The sequence below is a fragment of the Cervus elaphus genome, chromosome 19 (assembly GCF_910594005.1).
Source record: "Cervus elaphus chromosome 19, mCerEla1.1, whole genome shotgun sequence".
NCBI classification, from domain to species: Eukaryota; Metazoa; Chordata; class Mammalia; order Artiodactyla; family Cervidae; genus Cervus; species Cervus elaphus.
The window spans coordinates 23,823,883-23,845,477 of record NC_057833.1 but is presented as its reverse complement, the minus strand read 5'-3'; the positions used below and the strand labels follow the sequence as shown (position 1 = coordinate 23,845,477).

Sequence of the window (21,595 nt, the reverse complement as noted above, 5' to 3'; positions counted from 1 at the left end):
CTTTCTCCCCTGGTTGTGTTTTCACAGGTCCTCTGTGCTTCCCCATTGTGATCCACTGACCCCACAGTAGCTTTACTAATATATGTAGCATTAGCTGAATGACACCCATTTCCACAGAGCTTCCTAAGAAGTTGTTGGGAGAGACAGCAATGTTCTTCTAAAGAAGTTGTGGAAATGAAGTAGCAGAGACTTTACACTAGTGACAAAGTAAATGCCTTGGACCAAAGTGTGGTGTCGGCTGATTCTTAAAGGACTCGGCCAAAGCATGTAATATTCTTTTCCTAGGCAGCGGTTCATGGATGTTCGGCTCAGGCAAGCAGTACCCCAAATCTTGCCCCCTTCTCTCAGTTGTTTCATAAAATGATTTAGCAGACCCAGACCTAATGGACTATGGTTCTCCTTATGAATGCCATGATCTCCTTCAGCCTAGGATATGCCTTCATCATCACATCAGCAGAGAAGCCAAGTGTTAACTCTTGAAATGCCAAAGTGAATAGGCACTAAACACCTTATCCTATCTGACTAGAGCCACTTGTTTTTGTTTTTATTTTAAAAATTGAAAAATGAAGCTGTGTAGTAATCAGTAGGCCCCAAATTCCCTCTTGACTTTCATTCCCAAAGTCTGCCCTCTTGTCAATAGGGGAGAGGTGAGGGGAGCCCCTGTGACTTTCCAGAAATTAACAAAGGACCTGTTGTGTTCTTGACCAAAAATCCAGCATATTATCCTAGCAAGAAACTCCCTTGTAAAAAGTGAGCACCCAAAGGGTTGTTGCAAATCAAGAGGTAGTCCCTTCTGGGTCCCTGAAGGCCAATACCATGATAAGTAATAGTAACCTTATAGGAATAAAGGCAGAAATGCCTACAGAGGATACAGTGTATTAAAAGATGCTTTAAAAACACCAGCCATTGAGTCTTAAGAGCTGACACATGGCAAGGATAGGACATGTGAGAGAAAAATGGATGGACGGTTGAAGAAAAGAGGGAGAGAAACCATGCAGTTGAACTAACTTCTTTTTAATTTCAAACAGGTATTTTTTGCATCCGTGCGATCTGGAGGAAGTAGCCAAGTGTTTTTCATGACCCTCAACAGAAATTCCATGATGAACTGGTAACAGAAGAGCACTTGGCACTTATCTTCATGGCGTTATTTCTAATTTAAAAGAACATAACTCATGTGGACTTAATGCCAGTCTAGAGGCAGAATCAGAAGGCTTGGTTGAACATACTGCTTTCCCCTTTTCCTCTCCCTCCACCCATCCCGATACAGTCCATCTTTCAATGTTGCAGCCTGGTTGAGAAGGAGAGAAAAAGGTGGCAGGAATTTCCAGGAGATCCCCAAGAATGCTGCGTTGTCTATGGACAGAGATGGACCATGTGCCCTTCGGAGTTAGGGATAGAAACAAATATTGTGTGCTCTTATGATTAAGCTGTGTTATGGTGGATTTTGAGTTTTGTTTTGTTTTTTACCTTTTTTTTTTCTTTACCCCCTACTTTGTAAGAATGGGGAGAGAATGCATACTGAGAAAGTGTCTGTTTTGAATTCTGTCTGCCTGCTAGCTTTAAGTATATGATATGTTGTTAAGATCTCCAACTTCAAATGGTGAGAGACAGCACAATAAATGTACCTTATCTCTTTACACTGAAGGCCATAACTACACAGTGGGGTAATTTTAGAACTCTTTTACCTTCACCAACCCAAGAGGTTGCTTTTTGATAGCAACTGCTAATGAATTTTTAAAAGAGAAGAAAAATACTAGTATTCCCCTCTTTTGGGAAATAGATTTTAAATGGCTAAACTACTAGCCTTAGACTAATAAAATCAACTACCATTTTTGTGAGTCTGGCAGGCCCTATTTTATAGGGCCCTGTACGGAACAGAGTATGTCGCATGGGATAGTAGTGCCATTGAGTTAAGTTGGCTGTAGTGAATGAGGGACTCTATATACAATGTTGCCTCAATGATTACTGCAACAGATCAGGGCAAAAGATGGGATGACAGAGGGGGTCAGATGGAAAGAGCTTCTGGAAACAAGCTAAAAATGTATATATATATACACACACACATTTTTTTTTTTCAAATGCACAAAACTTCCCAGCTAGGAAGTCACTCTGTTTGGGCTTCGTTAGGAGTTAAGACCTTGTTCTTTCTGGGAATTGGAGAATCGGTGACATCTAGGCTCTTGTTACTCCCAGCTTCCTCCTGAGGGTGCCACTGTCTCAAGATGAAAACTGTGACTGAAAAAATAATAATAATAATAATAAATGTTTCTGAGCTGCCTGTGTTCTCTCTGGGTTGGTGAGAGAAGGGACTAGACTACTAAGCCTGCCTGGGACCCAGCAGGCATCATTGGTTCAGATTTTATAGAACTTGAAAGCAAGGCTTTGGCCGAAATTCTGAGACCCTAATCATTTTACCTTCTTCCAAATTACCCAACATCCGGTAAACAACGTTTGTGCAGAGATATGTATGTATTTCATTCAGGTTGACTTGTGTCCTTATAAACTCTTCCGCGGATGATTTGAACTTTTGCGTGACTGTCTGGGGTTTTTTTTTCCAAAGCTCCGAGCATGGCCGCCTGTGGTATCAAGGTGTTGCAAAACAGTATCTGTGTTGCGCTTCCTGTTTTAACCTACCTCGTTTCGTTTGTTTCGTTTCACTGTTCATCACAGCAGTGTTATCTCCAGGAGACATATAGAGAGCTCAACTGGCAATCTCGGCTGTCTTTCACATTCTTAAAACACAACAGTAGTTGACCAAATTGTTCTTGAAAAATTGAAAAAAAGAGAAAAAAAAATCCAACAGCAACAAAACTAACGTGGCTTGTTTCTGGAGAAAACAATTACTGTAAACAGATCCAAAACCGAAAACATCTATGAGCCTACTGATTTTGCCTAAATACATGAGCAGCTGATGTACTATTAATGAGAACGAAATACACATTAGGAAAACAGCACCATTTCAATCTGGTGGCTTGGGCAAGAGGGGGACACGGAAGGGGAAATACTCTAGTTTTTGAAGTGGCTGATTCTGCCCCTCCTGTAAAGGTGGCTGTCATTTGCATTTATTTTAAGCAGGTAACACACAAATGGAATTGAGGATTATCTTCAGGCGATCACCAAGATGTCCTCATTGTGGTCCCTTTAGCGCTCAAAAGCAATGAAATCCTCCCGTTCTCATTTTTACTGCTAAGGTTCTGCTGCTGAGCAAATTCCGTGCCACAAATTCAGCAATAACGTTTGGGATTGAATAGCAACTACTGTAATTGGATGCTGACATGGGCAAGACACATTGATTTGGGTCTCATCCCCGCATGTGATTGCCACCAGCTCTTTATATTGCTGCTGTGGTATTTTGAACCAGAAGCTTCTTTAAATTATGTTGCAAACTGATCTTTGTTTTATGTTTTGTTTCGTTTTGATTTCTAAGTGATAAGTTCGAAACACACAGCTTTAACTGATTTTTTTATTGTGGGATTTGGGGTACAGTAAAGAAATAAAAGGGAATCATTGTGTTTAAACATGAGGTAGTTTGTGAATGTATTTTTTAAAATCTAGATTCATTGAAACAAAAAGTCGTAAGAAAACAATATTAATGCAGTCTTGTTTACAGTCTGTACAGTGACATAACATAGAACATGAGCTTTTCTGGTGCCAAGAAAAATAAAACACAGACGTTAACCATCAAGCCACGCTTTTTATATTTTTGTACAAATATTTTACACAGAGTACAAGGCAAAACCAAATTTAAAACGGCCCCCCACAAATCTGTGCTCCTTAAAAGATTTCTAAAGAATTCCTTGAAGCTTCTATCTCCAAAAATACATTTTGCTCCATAAGGACAGGCCCTAGCTCTGAAATACTGGAGGCCTAGGTCATGCAGAATATTTCAGAATAACTGTTCTTGTGGCTCATAACAATTACCAACATTTCAGTTTGCTTTCTTTTTTTTTGGCAGAAGCAAGGGGGTGGTTGTACTTTTCATCCCTGTTAATATCATCTTAAAAATAAAATGAGCCAGTTTTAGAGATAAAATCCCCTGTAAGAAACACTAAAACTGAAACTAGATTCAAAGCTAAAAAAGTTTTTATTAAGATTTGTATGCAAAGAGAAATAGAACCCTCCCTCCCCCAAAGTTTCACTAGATCATTTCATTCCCTGCTACTCAGTATTGATGATCATGCAGTAAAATCCACTGTGGCTGCTTACACCACCATTGTGGGCCAGCGTCTGTCAGGTGATTGTCATTGCTGGGTGCTAGTCTGGGACGTGAGTGAGGATTCCTTCATGCAGGGCATGGTGGGAGCAGATGACCTACAAGATCCTTTAAGATGGGGAGAGTTCTCCCCATGCCAGTTACATTCAGATCGTTATCCTGCACACGAGATAAGGGAAGATATCTTGCACTAAGTGCCACACGAAATCTAACGACTATTTAGATAGAGCTCATTTTTCTTGAAGACTTTCGAACAGAGCCTCAAGAAGACCAAGAGCTATTTCAACAGTATAGATTAAGGTACAGATGACATCCCACGAGGCCACTCAAACAGGTACTCCATTTTTCTCACACTTTAACATTGCTTTCTAAGACATACTTCTTACATACATCACATCAAGTACACCTTTTTTAAAAGCCTCTTCATTCCTGGTTGTCGAGACCTACTAACAGTTTTCTGTCTGCTTTTGTGACTTATTGGTAAGTGGTGTCTCTGGTCCCTCCTCTGCAGTAGATTAGAAAGATGTAAAAAATTCAGGCCGGAGCCATTTGGGTTTTGTCCATTGCCCAGACAAGGAAGCAGCTGAAGTCTAACCTCACATTCCATAAGCTAAAAAAAAAAAAAAAAAAATGTTTTCCCTACTAGTATGTGTTCTAGTTCCCGTCACTGTATTCTTGAAATGTTGAAGAGCTCTTTGTGTTAACAATGTGTGTTGTCTTTGAAAGTCTGCTTGAACAGGCATCACCTCCATTCATGCTGATTGCTTTAAGATACAAGATGTGCCACATTACTTTAAGAAAGAGCATGCAGTTATTGGTCAAAAATTTTTAAACTTCTGGAGGAAAATAGGAGGATATTTGCAACATGCTGATGGCAATTCTGAATGACTCTGCCATGCGCCCATGATTCTCTGTTCTAACCGTCTCAACAGTTTCTGTGAATTATTAGTCACTTTTTCATTCATTCCTCTTAACCTTAAATCTAAACAAATCAAAAAATAACAAACAAACCCAAAACTGACCTACCTGAGACTATATAGTTACAACATAAAATCCAGAAATCTAAATTTGATTTTATTTACCTGTTAATATTTCTCATTAATACCATTACATTTTGGCCTTGATCAGGATCACAATATCAAAAATCTTAAAATGTTCTGTCCTTGATGGGTCTCAAGATGGATATAACCTGATCTTCTTTCAGAAGCCCCAGCAAAAAAGAAAACCTCTTGAGAATTTGCAAGTTCAGAACTGACCATTGAGGGACTTCCCTGGTGGTCCAGTGGTTGAGACTCTGCACTTCCACTGCAGGGGGTACAGGTTCGATCTCTGGTCAGGGAACGAAGATCCCTTACCCTACATGGCACAGCTGAAAAGAAACTGATCATTTACACATGTCCACCAAACATTTTCTAGTATTTTTTTCTTTCCAAACTGTATCACTGGAATTTGGGGGATTTTTTCCATAGATGCTTAGGATATTCAAAAATGTGCATAACATTAAATAGTATGAGACCATAACTCTCTGCTTTGAAAATTATTCTAAGGCTGTCATTCCAGAAAATGCCAGAATGCACCAAAATAAAAATCTTCATAAAAGCATTTTTAAAGCAAAAATATCTGAATATGTTTTGAGATATTCTAAATTCACATCAAAATCTTGGACTCTGTGTCCATGATACCAAACATTTGGAGGAAGACTAGAAAATAGAAATGTCCTAAAGTTTCCAGATTTTTTGGGTTTGTATAGATATCTTCAAACAAACTCAATTCCTTGCGTGATAGAGTTTGGTTTTGATAGTTGGTTTTTATCATGCTAAATTGCACTGCACAGATGGGGCTGGAGGAAAGGTAAGTTTTCATTTCTAGCAATGGATCATTGCTTGTCCGTAGCAAACATCCATGCCCCAGTTGTCTCTTCCTCGTATTTCTCCCTCTGGGGTTAGTGTTAAGGAATAGTAATTTTGTATTATGGTTTATTTAAAAACCTCAGACATCACCCTGAATCAGAATTTCAAATGTTAGGTGAAAGCAAGAAATAAATCTGTAGCAGGGGGAAAAAAAGGATGACAGCTTAGATGAAGTTTCAAATTGGATGTTGTGAAACTGTTTTTATGCATTTAGCTGTCTTTTTTTTTTTTTTTTTTTACAATGTTAACATAACTGTAGAAATGCCAAATTTATACTATTGGAAGGGGAAACTATCATTTGCTATGCCTAAGAGTGTTTATGCTGTTTAAATCTCCAGTTTTCTAAAGTGTTTTAAATTGTCAAAAATATGCTGAAACTGGATCATTCTCACCTGTGTGGGGGTATAAAGAAAGAAAATCTTCTTGGCATATTTTCTAGTCTGAACCTTTTGGTTACTTTTAAGTATATTTTCCCCTGCATTTACAAAGCCTTCAGTTACTGTTGTCTAAGGTTGTTCTAAGCAGTAGTTAGAAATGATTTGGTAGGTTCTAAGCCTACCTTTCCTTGACTATGACTGCCACAGCCTGGAATATACTATTTTATGTTATCTCTATCAAAATGTGAATAAAAAAATATTGATAGTAGTAGGACGCCTACTTGTTCTTCATTACCACTCCCAAACTATTATCCCTTCTTCCTCCCGAACACTGGAATGCTTTGAAGCTCTTGCCGTTAGCCTGTGAAATCTCCAGTTATCTTTAGCCACTCCCCCTCGTTGTTTCAGTATCTTGGCTCTCAGCCCCTTCTCACCATCTCTAACACCACCCTCAATTAGTTCTTGTGATTTCAGTAACCACTTAGACAACCCTCTAAATACCCTGGCTTCTCAGTTTCCTGATCTTGACCAGTTAAACTTAACGATTCCCGATTACCTTACCACCTCCTAAGCTGGTAGCAGTCAATTCTCATTTGCTCTAGGTGGACCATCATCACCAAATGAAGGTCACCACCCCCAAAATCCCCCCACCCCCGGTTCTGCATCACCAGCTTTACCCATTCTATTGGAGGGTTTCACTACGTTCATGCTGCAATCTCTTGTGTTATAAACACCCTCAGCCCCATTATCCTCCTTAATTGCCATCTTATCTTCTCCCCTTCACACACAAGAAAACCTCAGATCAGGCTTTTATCCCCACCACAAGCAGCTCTTGCTGAGGGCACCAGTTACATTCATGATGTCAAATGCAGTAGCCAGGTCTCTAACTTCACGCTTCTTGATTTACCTTCAGTCTTTAACACAGGCTTAACACTCCTTCCTCCTTGAAGAAGTTTCTCGGCTTGGGGACACCCCCTCATGCTCTTTCACCCCTCTGGCCATTCCTTGTGGGTATCCTTTGCTGAATTCCTAGAGTGCCCAGCACTGGATATCCTCTCTCTTAAGTGATCCCTTCCAGTCTTGGGGCTTGAAAAACCAGCTATATAGAGACAATGCTCGTATTTTTATTGCCAGCTCTAACCTCTTTTCTGAACACCAGATTTATACATCTAACTATTTACTTGACATCTTCGTTGGATGTGCAATTGACATCTCAAATTCAACATGTTTAAAACCAAACTGATTTGCACCCCACCTACCAATCTACTCCCATTACAGTATTCAGTTCAGTTCAGTCGCTCAGTTGTGTCCAACTCTTTGCGACGCCATGGACTGCAGCACGCCAGGCTTCCCTGTCCATCACCAACTCCCGGAGTTTACTCAAACTCATGTCCATCGAGTCGGTGATGCCATCCAACCATCTCATCCTCTGTCATCCCCTTCTTCTCCCGCCTTCAATCTTCCCCAGCATTACAGTATTCTCTGTCCGTAAATGGCAATTTTGCTCCTCCAGACCAGAAAATATTCTAGTTTCCCTTTTTTTGGCCATGCTGGTTCTTTGCTGCTGCCCAAGGGCTTTCTCCAGTTGAGGCAAGTGGGAGCTACTTTCTGCACTAAGGTGACTTCTCTCATGTGGAGCATGGGCTCTAGGTATGCCGGCTTCGGTAGTTCCAGCACTCGGGCTCAGTAGTTGGGCACACAGCTTAGTTGCTCCATGACATGTGGGATCTTTCCAGACCAGGGATAGAACCTGTGTGCCCCGCATTGGCAGGCAGATTCTTAACCGTTAGACCACCAGGGAAGTCCAAGATGACACTTTTAAAACATCCACTAATATACAGGTTATGCCACTTTTCTGCTCAAGTGCTCAAGGTCTGCCCATCTTAGAACATCAGTGTCCTTGCCGTGGTCTATAAGGCCCTCATAAATCTGCCCCACACTTTGCTCCATCCCCAACCACCGCTACCACTTCTCTGACTTCATCTACCTTTTCCCTAGTTCACTTTGCTCAGCCACACTGCCCTCCTTGCTTTACCCAGGAAACACTCAAAGCATGTGCCTTTCTTGAGGTCTTTTCCCTGGCTGTCTCCTCTGTCTAGAAAGGCCTCCATTCATGTATCTGTACAATGTGCTCACCCCTCACTTTGGGTCTCTGCACAAATATTCCTATCCTATCAGAGACCTATATATGATAATTCCCAATTCCCCATTTAGTCTCTGCTTTATTGCCTCTCATAGAGCTTAGCAACATCTAATTTGCTCACTGGCCTATCTCCTATACTTAACAAGAATGCCTGGCAAATAGTAGCCAGTAAGTATTTAATGGATGAAAAAATGAATGAAAATAAATAATAACAGAGTTTTTGAATTCTATTAAGGTATATAAGACCATTTTCATCTCAATATCAAAACAAAAAGCTGTGTCCAAATTCTATGTTATAAAAGCATAGGTCTGCTTTCATGTAGAAAATGAAACACTCAATGGATTTTCTTTCCTGGGAGGCTACTGTGGATGGAAAGCACCTGGCTAATAATCATGGGTGTACTTTTTGGCTCCATGAATCATCTTAACAGGTCAAGGGTTGAAGCCCTGCAGGGTTGGAAGAGAGCTTGCCACATAGAACCTTGAGAAAATTAGTATTTCGAGATTCTTCCCTTTATACAGATAATGATCCATTTTAAGCTACTGGCCTTGGAGTAAGTGCAGAGCTGCTAGAAGTGGGAAGAGGATTCTGAATTTTGTTTTTTGGTCTAAATGTTTAAACATGATAACAACAATTTTTTTTTTTAAACAAGAAATAAACAACATTAAAGGTATCTCCTGCCAAATGCAGCTTCAAGAAAGCCTAATGAAAGCCTAACGACATTTCGGCTTTATCATTCTTCCAAGTGACAATAGTTATGAGGCTTCCCTGGGCGGCCTGTAACATCTGTATATATTCAGCTCCATTGAATGTTGTTGCATGAAGTTTTGTTGTAGGAAATTGACACATGCCTTCTGATGAATCTTTGTTTCACTCAGTCTTGTAAAGGGCACAACTTGTAGTTTCAATTTGTTCAACCATGTATTTTCCTGCTCACTTAATAAAAGAAATATTAAAAAAATAAAAGAAGAAGATAATGAAGTGATATAATATAAAGCAATAGAACAGTAAAAGAATTGTTTTGTTTATTACTTTTCATGTCTTTTCACAAATCTGTTGAGATGCAGGATAATGTGTAATTCATGTTCAATAGCAAGGGTGATGGTCTTAATCAACCTTTTCTAGTACCAAAGCCATTTTTGGATTCCAAAAATGCTGTAGATTCTTGGAGTCCTTTACAGAGATAGAGAGTATTGGTTTCTGTTATAGAGGAAGAATGTGAAACAGGTGCTAAGTAATGCCCGAGGTATCAGCCATTGCAGATGGTCTAAGCATCACAAATTGCAGTTGTAAAAGACACCATAAATGATGGTAAAATAAGTTCTCAATAATTTATGTGACAATATTTTAGAGTGTTGGTTTTCTTTAAAATTGAATAGCATCAGCTTGAATACGTGTTTTTATGTTTCTATTAGCAACCAAGTTCGTGTTCCATGACAAAAACAATTTTAAAAGGGTCACCTCCAGCCAAAAAATAGTCATCTTTGATTCCAAAGTTCAAAGTTACTTTACCAGATGATGTCAGGACGACATGGACCAGCGGCATTATGGTCTGACAGAATGTTCTAGCCCTACGCCCATGCTGCAGGATCTCAGGTTATCCTGTATTACTAAACTCATTTTGTAAAAGAGATGCCAGTTAAGATTGAGGAATTTAGGGCTAGGAGGCATCACTGGAGCAGAAAGAAATAGTATAGCCTTCAGGACAATCTGATGCTTTCCCCTCATCTCATCCTTCCTCCTCACTAGGACAGCCATTCATAATTGGAGGCCCATCAATCTAACAGGCCAAAGTTAACACCAGTCCAAGACAAAGGACAGCAGAGTGACTTTTCCATAAAGCTCACTCAAAGACAGTCTTGTTTGCAGGTGGCGTGCTCTCATATAATGAAGAAGATGTATTTGAGAGTCTGTTAGTAATATGTATACATTCATTTCATTGAATGTTCTAGTTTGGTAAAGTTAATAATTGGCAGCCTTTTTGTTGTTCCCCACAAGATTTGGGGTAGCATAGGGAATGCTTTAGTTGTGTTTTTGAAATTTCCCTGCTTAGTGGAAATTTTTTAAATGTGGTAATAATTGTTCTTTGTTGTTGTTTAGTCACTAAGTCATGTCTGACTCTTTGTGACCCCATGGAGTCTAACCTGCCAGGCTCCTCTGTCCATGGGATTTCCCAGGAAGAATACTGGAGTGGGTTGTCATGCCTTCCTCCAAGGGATCTTCCTGACCCAGGGATCAAACCTGCATCTTCTGCTTGGCAGTCAAATTCTTTACCACTGAGCCACCAGGGAAGCCCAATAACTGCTCTAGAGAACTTATAAAAGCCCAGATAATATTTTTTTTAGTATGGAAATATACTTCCCATCTCAAAAATTGATGGGATAAATATAGAAGGGGAAGAAAGAGGGAGGAGAATCACCCAGCATCAGGCTCAAAACAGATGGCCCACCTGGTGTCCATATTTAGATTCTGTTGCTGGCTTTATCCGGGTAATTGGTGGTTAGTCTTAGGCAGAATTCAAAGCACTTCTACAGGCCAAAGTACCAGCACAGAGTGGACATGCTGTAAGACAAAAGCCACTGCATCAGCTAACTGGATCCCAGTCACCTTATAAGCCTGAGTTTCTCAATCATTTTAAATACGATGACTTCCCATCATAACCACCCTAAGAAGCTGAAAAGCACAAAAAGTTCAGTAACGCTTCTAAATGTAACTGCATTTTATAAGCCACATCATTTGAAAAACGTCCTTGTACGTGTGAGTCATTTAGTCTATAAACAATGCTAAGTATACACTTGGGTACTGGACCCCTTGTTATAGATCCTTTGGAAAATGTGACTGTTTGCGTCTTCCCTAAAGACCTTCATTTGTTTGGCTTGCTTCTGGCTGCGTTCTGCAGTGTGCAGGATCAAACCCTGCCACTGCATTGAGCGCGTGGAGTCTTAACTACTGGTCCACCAGAGAAGTTCCAGAACCTTCTTTTGTATCTTGGTTGTGTTTTATGGCAGTGTTTAATGTGGATATATTAATGGTCATTGGTTCAGTTCATCTTAACAAAGCTGCCTTGTCATCTTCAAGTATCAGAAAACTCAAAATAAAAATATTTTTATTTGTTGCCCGCTTATGTGCTCTGCTCTGCTCTGCTCTGCTTAGCCGCTCAGTCATGTCGGACTCTTTGCAGCCCCGCGAACTGTAGCCTACCAGGCTCCTCTGTCCATGGGGATTCTCCAGGAAAGAATACTGGAGTGGGGTGCCGTGCCCTCCTCAACCCAGGGATCAAAGCCAGGTCTCCCACATTGCAGGCAGATTCTTTACAGACTGAGCCACCGGGGAAGTATATGCCATCTTATTTCTTTTGGAAGTGTTGGAGATAGCCACCATCTGACTTTTGACAAGCCACACACAAACCCACCTATGTAGAGAAAAACCAAGCAATGACTTATTTACCAGCTGCCTAGGACAGAGAAGTCTGGCAGGCTACAGTCCACAGGGTCACAAACAGTCGGACACGACTGAAGTGACTTGGCATGCATGGTACATATGATGTAGCAGGGGGTCTTCCTAGGTGGCATTGCTGGTAAAGAACCCACCTGCCAATGCAGGAGACATAAGAGATACAGATTCTATCTGTGGGTCGGCAAGATTCCCTGGAAAACAGAATGACTACCCACTCCATTATTCTTGCCTGGAGAATTCCATGGACTGAAGAGCCAGGCAGGCTACAGTCCTTGGTTTTGCAAAGAGTCGGACATGACTTAGCATACACACACATTACATAGCAGCCCTCACACTGGATGCTGAGGCAGAAAGCTGATGAAGAAATGATCCCTGCCACCAATGAGCTGCAGTCCCCTTTTACTGAAGGGCAGGCGGGGACGGCAAGGGAAGAACACGAACAGGCAGAGACAACACCAAAAGTAGGAGAGCCCAGCATTTGCCAGAGGAAGGCAGGACTGCTCTGGGACTGAAGAGAAAGGGCCTCTACCTGGAATGTTTATGGAAGGCTTCCAAGAAGAGGTGGCCTTCACCAGATTATGGGGCAGGAAAAAAAGGGAGCGAGACATTCCACTGAGTGGGAGCAGCTGGAACAAAGGCAGAAAGGAATGAAGAGTATGTGGGCCCTGAAACAGGCAAGGAATTCAGCAGGACTAGAGAAAGTGCTGGTGGGGCAAGAAAAACAATCACCTGCCTACTTAGATGGTGAGCATATTCTTTACACTCCATGCTCTAACATAAGCCCCAGGATTTCAAAATCCTGATTCAGCTCTCTGCCTGGCCTCCGAGGGCAATGTTTGATGAATGAATCATACCATCAGTTAGGAACATGGTTAATTCTCTGTGTTGGTGGTAGAAACCCATGAGAATGAAACATTCTAGTCATGTTATTCCCAGCATTCTTTCATTTGCTGTCTCTAGCAGTAAGTCCCCAAATTTCTTCATTGAACCCCAACTTTGAAGCATGAAGCTGTCCTGGGCCCTACTTGCCTTAACTCGCCTGGTCCTAAGAATCACCCAAGTGCTTGTTACTAAGACAAGCTTCTGGAATACCCCCACCCAGCTGTGAGCAGCAGTCTGTAATTTGGTCTTGAACAACTGTGAACAACAACATCTCATACTTTGAGAAAAGCTCCACTTCTAGAGTTTTCCTTTCTTCCCATTTGAATGATTCAGCATGTTTCCAATGTGTCTAGACACCAAAAGTGTATCCAAACAACCACCCTTTCTCACATTGTGCAGGCATCTTGGTACCATCTTTTGATCCAAGTAGGGATTGGAGAAGACTTACCCAAAAGCTGCTATGACCAGCCAAATTGGTCAGGCCACCTAGGCCACCGACCCTGCTCATCTCCTCTGCTGCTCCCCTTCATCACTGGGGCACTCTCCTCCTAAAAGCCAGGAGCTTTGCTGCCCACAGGGCCTGAGCCTCCTACTTGGAGACACAACACCAGCATGTGGCCTCGGCTCAGAGGCTTTGCTGAAGACACTGGTCGCCTACCTGCTCTACTACGCAGGACATTTTCTTCTTGTTTTCTTGAAGTCAGTTTAATAATACCTTTTACTTTTAAAATATACCCTTTGAAAAGCACATTCTATTGCTTGTGAGTATGTGTGTGTGTGTATGTTGCTTTAGTCTCGTCCAATTCTTTTACGATCCCATGGACTGTAGCCCACCACGCTCCTCTGGCCTTGGGATTCTCCAGGCAAGAATACTGGAGCGGGTTGTCATGTCCTCCTCCAGGTGATCTTCCTGACCCAGGCAGATTCTTTACCTTCTGAGCCACCAGGGAAGCTACTTTTGCCTATTTGCCTGTACTTTGCTATTCTTATTTATATGACTTTGAACTTCCTTTCTTTTATCATGCTAACCCTCTTTCTGTCTTAAAATTTTAAACCTCCATTTATTTTTACGTCCTTTTTATTGTCTCTTAGAATTAGGGTGAGATTAAAAAATTTTATTACTACTTGCTTAATACTTGTCATTTTGTGTCATTGTTGTTTAGTTGCTAAGTCTTGTCTTTTTTGATATCCTATGGACTGTAGACTGCCAGCCTCCTCTGTTCATGGAATTCTTCAGGCAAGAATATTGGAGTAGGCAGCCATTTCCTTCTGCAAGGGATCTCCCCTACCAAAGGACAGAACCTGCATTTCCTGCATTAGCAGGCAGATTCTTTACAATTGAGCCACCAGGGAAGCCCTGTCTTTTTATACTCAACTTTTAATTTCTCTTACTTAGCTATATATTTTTTTGTTCTATTTAACCTCTTCCTTTTATTTGGCAACTGTCTTGATCTCTGCTTCTTTGCAACCTAAAATTCTTCTTACTTTTATTTTGCTCCTTCTTTGAATATTTTTATGCTTAAATAATCTCCGTTTACCTTGTGTTATTTGCTTTCAACCCTTTCCCTCTTTTTATTTACATTTTATGCTTTAATCTACACTTATAATCCTTCTTTACTCTTAATTCCTTAGTCTCTTGGCTGTTTCATTGGTCTTGCCTATTTTTTATATGTTCTAATTATTTTTCCTTATTTTACATTTCCTTATATCTACATTTTAATTTTTTCCATCATATTTAAAAAAATTTCCCTAATTCTAATTTAGAGCTTTCTGCTTAATCCCCTCATTTTGTGAATGGAGTTGCTGAGATGCAAAGAGAAAAGACTTGCTCAAGATCTTAAGGCAGGCAGTGATGGAACCTAAATAAGAAGCTGGCTCTATTGGTGACCAGTCTGGCGATTTTCAGCCAAACCACTCCAATAACAATGACTGTGCAAAGTGGCTCAGATGGTAAAGAATCCACTTGCAAAGTTGGAGCTGCAGGAGACTCTGGTTCAATCCCTCAGTCAGGAAGATTCCGTGGAGGAGAAAATGGCAACCCACTCCAGAATTCCTGCCTGGAGAATCCCATGGACAGAGGAGCCTGGTGGGCTGCAGTCCATGGGTCACAAAGAGTCAGACATGGCTGAAGCAACTTAGCACGCACACATGTGCAAAGAGTACCCATTTTCTTTAAAATAAAAAATTCCAAAAAAATTAAAAAAAAAAAAATTCCAGGGACTTTCTTGGAGGTCCAGTGTTAAGACATCTTGCTTCTTCTATGGGGGGGGTGGGGTGGAGGAGGTGGGTTCGATCCCTGGTCTAGGAACTAAGATCCCACATGCCTTGTGGCACAGCCAAAAAAAAATAAGAGAATAAAACACAATAAAATAAAGAATGCTCATTCAAGAGCATTAGGTTTCCGAGACATTAGAGTCAAGACTGTGATTCAGTGTCAGTGATCACCCTGGGAGAAGGTTTTTCTTGACCTTTCACTAAAAGAACATGTGGAAATAATGTGAAAAAGGGAAAGCCAAGAATTGACTTTATTTGTAAAATACGCAGAAAAACAGGGTGTGAACTCAGAACACAAAGTGTAAGCAGGGTGATGCTAAGCAAACAGACAACTCCAGGCCTTTGTTTTCTTGTTTCTAAAATGGAATCATCTGGCCATCCCTGCCATACTCATGTTTGTGTTATGTTGATCAGATCAGAGCACCGACAGAAAAGTTCTTTGTAAACTTTGGGCCTAGTTCTTCTTAAAATGCCTATAAAATTCAAGAGATATGTTAGAGGAATACCTATATTATAAAGAACACCACTTTTACTTATTAAATATTAGTGTGTATATTGGTTTATCTAAAAAGGGAAAGAATAAGATGTTGTGCTACTCTCAATACTCCAAATCATATCCTCCCCTTCTTTTTTTCTTTTTTTTAAAAATCAGATTAGCTTTTGTTGACTTTCTGTTGTTTGATACACATTTCCATCCAGTGCTCTTGGGTTTGTAGTCCTGTGTTATATGCCTGCTTCATTCCTCAAGTTCTGATGGATTTTTAAAAATGAATATAACACTACCTTAATGAAAAATATTTTATAAGAAAGTCTGTCTTTAGACTCAGATTTGATCTTACCAATCAAGCAATGACTTCTGCAGCAAACTTGTGGTTTCTTCCCTCATCTACTTCTTACTTCTACAGTTCCACCAACGTTCCACTACAATCTTTGTGGAAGTGGACAATGACAAGGAGAACAAGCATTACCTTGCACATCTGGTATTCGAGACGATTTTTTTATTTCATTATCCAATAAACTTTTCAGACAGCAATCTTCCAGGGCCTTGACATCTGGGGTGGTTATCTCCAAGGCTTGGCTCTGCAGCAGTAAATTAATGGATTAAAATGCTGAGTGAATTCTCACTGGTGAAAAATGTGGGAGTAAGAACAATGGATGAGTTAGGTCAAGTGTTACTGATGAGGACAATGGGTCAGGAACATTCTAGACCTGGAGCTGCCTCCCAGTCAGTGCTACAACCGCCAGAAATGAACTAGAATAGAATTGTCACTCGGGACACTTATGTGTGGGAGCACCTGACCATCTATTTCCCCTTTAGTATGAAGCCATAGGCAAGAAACCCATCCCTTGCTGTGATCTTACATGTGATCTCACATGTCTTACTCTGATCTTACATGTCTTGGAAGGACAAAATTGCAAGGAACTTAGAACTTCAGTTCTAAGTTCTAACTAACTTCCCCGCAGAGACCGTCAAGTCCCTGAGTGGACTCGGGGTGGCCTGGAGGGCTGCATCAGCAATGGAACAAGAAGGTTCCTAGGACGACATTCTTTCCTCCCCACGTTTCTGACCCTCTTTACCCTGCACCCATCAGTGACAAAACAAAGGCGACAGAGCCCACCCACAGTGTCTGACTGCAGTCTTACACCTGTCAGGGTAAGAGACCTGTGTTCTTGCTGTGGCAAAGCAGAGCAGTTTCCGCCTTTGGTTCAGCATGGGCCACCTGGGGAGACTTTGGGAAGAGAGAAGAAAGAGGAGTGACTGGAAGTGAGAAGATAGGCAGGGCACAACCTTAGGGGAGTCCCCTCTTATGAGAGGAGGCTGGCCACCACAAAGAAGGCTCCATCCTACAGCAGTCTCGGACACCCCTAGAGGCCCGGTGGGTTGCTTCTGGGACCCTGGACACTGTGCTATCTACTACATGGAGACACGGAGGCACTGAGCTTCATTTAAAATTTTTTTTTCTTTTTTTTTTTTTGGCTGTCCTGGGTCTTCCTTACGGTGCTCGGACTTTGTTTGGTCGTGGCACGCTGGGGCTTCTCGTGATGCCGAGCATTGGTTCTAGAGCAAGTGGGCTCAGCAGGTTGTGGCGCCGAGGCTCCAGAGTGCACACGCCTCTCTAGTTGCAGCATGCAGGCTTTGTTGCTCCTTGGCATGTAGGCTCTTAGCTCTCCAACCAGGGATCAAACCAGTGTCCTCTGCACCAGAAGGCAGATTCTCAACCACTGGACCACCAAGGAAGACCCTTGAGGCTCAATTTTTGATGTACTCATTTGAAAACCACTTCCTCTTCCCACCACCCACCACAAAGTGCTTCCCCAAACCCACATGCCCTGTTCAAAGAAGGAAGGTAAAAAAAAAAAAAAAAAGAAGGAAGGTGATTTCAAGATGTAAAGGAGAGAGATATTCTATTTAGGTTTATTTTTACCTGTCTTGCCACTGATGCTCCAAGTCTCTGAAGAGATGCCAGAGCCCACACTGGGTGTCTGTAAACAGTGAGGATTTTCTGAGTAGAGTTACTGTTAGTTGCTCAGTCTGTCCAACTCTTTGCAACCCCGTGGAATGTAGCCCGCCAGGCACCTCTGTCCATGGGGTTATTCTGGCAAGAATACTGGGGTGGGTTGCCATGCCCTCCTTCAGGGGATCTTCCCAACCCTGGGATCGAACCCAGGTCTTCCGCATTGCAGGCAAATTCTTTACTGTTTGAACCAGCAGGGAAGCCTTTTTTGAGGAGAATGGGATTAATAAATATAGCTGAGTGTGTCTTCTCAAGTTCTACAAGACAAAAAAGCACCTGGTCAACAACTCGCCCACCACTGAGTTGCACCATCTGTGTGTTACAGTACATTCCTGGAACTCCTCTCTGTCTGGTAAACAGCTGTCACGAGAATCATTTCTCCCTGACACTGCTTCTTTTAGTGGTGACCTATTGGTCAATAGCTCTGAGCAACATTGTTTGCTAAACCTCAATGATGACCTCATGATCTTCACTCCCACTTTATATATCAACCTCCCTTAGTACCCTGAAAATTAGCAGCAAATGGTACAGAAGGCAGTGAAAGAAAATAGCACAGTGTCGGAAAATGATTAACTCACAGACATTAAAGAGACACAAACTCATAAATAGAAAGATGCCCTGCAGAGTATTGTGGGCATTTAGGCACACTTGATAGAAAAATGGTTAGGAACAGGGAATTTTAATTGACTTAATTTAAACTGAGATGACTCAAGAACTGCAAACAAAAATTTTCTGCATGCAGCAGCACCATTCAATTTAGACTGAATGGCCCAGTGATTAACTAATTTGAGACAGTGCTCACTGATAAATTACCATAGATGCACATCTGTCAAAGGAATTTGTCACAGATTGTCAAATCTCCATGACATGAATGACACAGATCCACTCATTAGGTGGCCCCTTGTTCTTTTCATGAGCCTTCATTGACCTCAAGGACAAATAACACAAACCCCAGGCTAAAAGAAGGAACAGAACTCACATAGCTAGTCAACCTTGGGAGTCACAGGACCCTATACTAACTTTTGGAAAGGATGTTAGGAACAAAGAATCATGGAAACTGAGAGGAGAAAAATACTAAGAACTGACATGTACTGAGAGCTGATGATGTGCTGGGCTTTATTCTAAGCACTGTATCCATACTATCTTATTTAACCGTCACAACAATCCCTAGAGACTGATACAATCTTCATCTTTCATGTGATGAAACAGAGATTATCCAGTTTGTTCTATAGACAAAACCTAGAGAAGTTGAGCAAGACTTGCCCATAGTCAAAGAGCTAACCCTTTGGGGAGGGAAAACCCAAAGGACATCTCTTGACCCCGGTCCAGTGCTCCAAACCCTTGTAAGAGGGTGGCGTGAATTCATTTTACAAGGTTCACTGGGTTCAGAAAAGACATAAAACCATTCCAGGAAGGGGAAACTTTCCATCATTTCCAGAGTAATTGATGGCCAGTAGGCTAACGGGGTCAGCCAGGCCAGAAGTAGAGACACAGCTGCTCTTCTTCTCCTCATGGTCTCTCTCAGACCAACAGAGGCCTGGGGTGCTGGACACCTGAGGAATTGGGCTTCACTTTACAGCTTCTGAGCCACAATAGGAACGCAAACTAAGAGGAAGCTCTTTGAGGAGGACTTAAACTAAGACCTCATCCTAACATGGCAGAGAGGACAAATTTGGAGAGGAGGCAAAGTGATAGAAACAAAAGTAGGAGATTTAAAGGGGATGGTGAATTGGAAAGATACCTAACCAAACTGAAAAGAGAGACATCTCTAATCAACTGTTGTGGTTGAAAGTGGTTGGTAGAGGGTCATTCCAGCTTTATCTGTAGCCTACAAAATTTTCTCAGTGACAATGGCCTCATGTATTTATATTTAATTTGCTATTAAAATGAAGTAAATATTTTTGAAAGGAGAAAAACGGATAAATGAAAGGTAAGGGCAGTGTCTAGACTTGTACAGCTATTGGATAGCTTTTCAACTGGTACCTGAGGCACCCAGGGTGAGTCACTGAGCAGCAATTAAGGTCACTATATCAGTCCAAGAGGGGCTTCCCTGGTGGCTCAGCAAAAGAACCCACCTGCCAGTGCAGGAGATGTAAGAGACGAGGGTTTAATCCCTGGGTCAGAAAGACCCTCCGGAGAAGAAAATGGCAACCCACCCCAGTATTCTTGCCTGGGAAATCTCATGGACAGAGAAGCCTGGCAGGCTATAGTCTGTGGGGTCTCAAAGAGTCGGACATGACTTAGTGACTAAACAACAACAATCTGTCCAAGAAGTCAAGATAGTCACAGCCCCAGTGACCAGGGCTCCTTCCTCTTCCCTGCACCTGGGGGCCATAGCTTTGCCTTTGGGAGGGGGTCAAGAGGTCCCCCAGGGAGAGAGAGAGAGATATTGAGGAATTGTCTCATGTGACTGTGGATGCTTGGTGAGTCCAGAATACAACGGGGGAGGCCGGCAAGCTGGGAAGTCAGGAAGGAGTTAGAGTTTGAGTCCAAAGCCTGAAAATTCCCTCTTGCTCAAGAGACGTCAGGGTTTTGTTCTATCAGACTTTCAACGGGTTGGATGAGACCCACACACATTTTGGAAAGCAACCCACTTTATTTAGTGTCTACTGATTTTAATACAAATCTCATCCAAACCCATCACAGAAATATCCAGAATAATGTTTAATCAAATGTCTGGGCACTGTGGCCTGCCAAGTTGAGACATCACATTAATCATCACGGCGTGTGATCTTTGAGGACCTTAAGAAGATTGCCCTGTGCTGAGACTGAGAGGGAAGGAAATGGGGCAGGTTGTTTGTGCCATTCTGTGTGTGGCAGTCAATAAATTAGCCTATTTCCTTTATTCCTTTTCTTTCTTTTAAACTTGCCCATTACTGAGTCAATTCAATGCCTAATCCATAGGTAGGTTAGGAGGAACTGGTGCTTCCCTGGGGGCTCAGAGGGTAAAGAATCAATGCAGGAGGCCTGGGTTCGATCACTGAGTCGGGAAGATCCCCTAGAGAAGGAAATGGCAACGCACTCCAGTATTCATGCCTGGAGAAGCCCATGGACAGAAGAATCTGGCGCGCTATAGTCCATAGGTTCCCTGAGTCAGACACGACTAAAGGCCTAAAACACACAAAAAAGGATTAGTAGATTCTTCTGGCTAGCTCAGTGATCATCTAGCAATACTCAGACACTCTCAGATGATAAACCCAAACGCATACAGAGGCCTGGGGACCTCTTGACCCCTTCCCAAAGGTAAACCTGTGGCCCCCAGGTGCAGGGAAGAGGAAGTATCCCTGGTCACTGGGGCTGTGACTCTCTCAGCTTCTTGGACAGATTACTGTTGGTCTTTAGTTGCAAAGTCATGTCCAACTCTTTTTCAAAGTGAGTGCCCCTGCTTTCTCCTCCTAAGCACCTGTTTAGGTTCTTTCATGGAAAGTAAACCCCACGTGAGCAGATACTCTATTTTTTTCGTTGTGACTAGTGCCTACAAAGATGTTCAGTAAATACTGCATTTATTGAATGTTAAATCAATAAATGTCCCAGTGCCAGCCTCAAACTATTGCAAGAAAGTAACTCTTTTTGAACTTCTTTCATTTGTTAAACAAATATTGAGTGCCTACTATGTACCAGGCATTCTCAAGCCACCGCAGATAACAAGAAGGGCAAGGTCTCCTCCACATTCATGGAACTTAAATGTGGTGAGGAAAGTGGCCCATGATAGACTGTAGCCTATCACGCTCCTCTGTCCATGGGATTTTCCAGGCAAGAGTACTGGAGTGGGTTGCCATTGCCTTCTCCAGAGGATCTTCCCAACCCAGAGGTTGAACCGGGG

The 21,595-nt window shown here is 41.9% G+C and overlaps 1 protein-coding gene across 8 annotated transcripts in view; it reads left to right on the top strand.

Moving 5' to 3' along the window:
* The window catches only part of TNIK (TRAF2 and NCK interacting kinase), a 393,297-nt gene extending 386,531 nt beyond the window's left edge, over nt 1–6,766 (top strand). For all 8 annotated transcript variants that reach the window (XM_043874417.1, XM_043874424.1, XM_043874420.1 and 5 more), the window contains one exon: nt 1,029–6,766. In XM_043874417.1, coding sequence (XP_043730352.1) covers nt 1,029–1,112 — 84 coding nt within the window. In that variant the 3' untranslated portion in view covers nt 1,113–6,766. The remainder of the gene's footprint in view (nt 1–1,028) is intronic.
* The last annotated feature ends 14,829 nt before the right edge of the window (nt 6,767–21,595 follow it).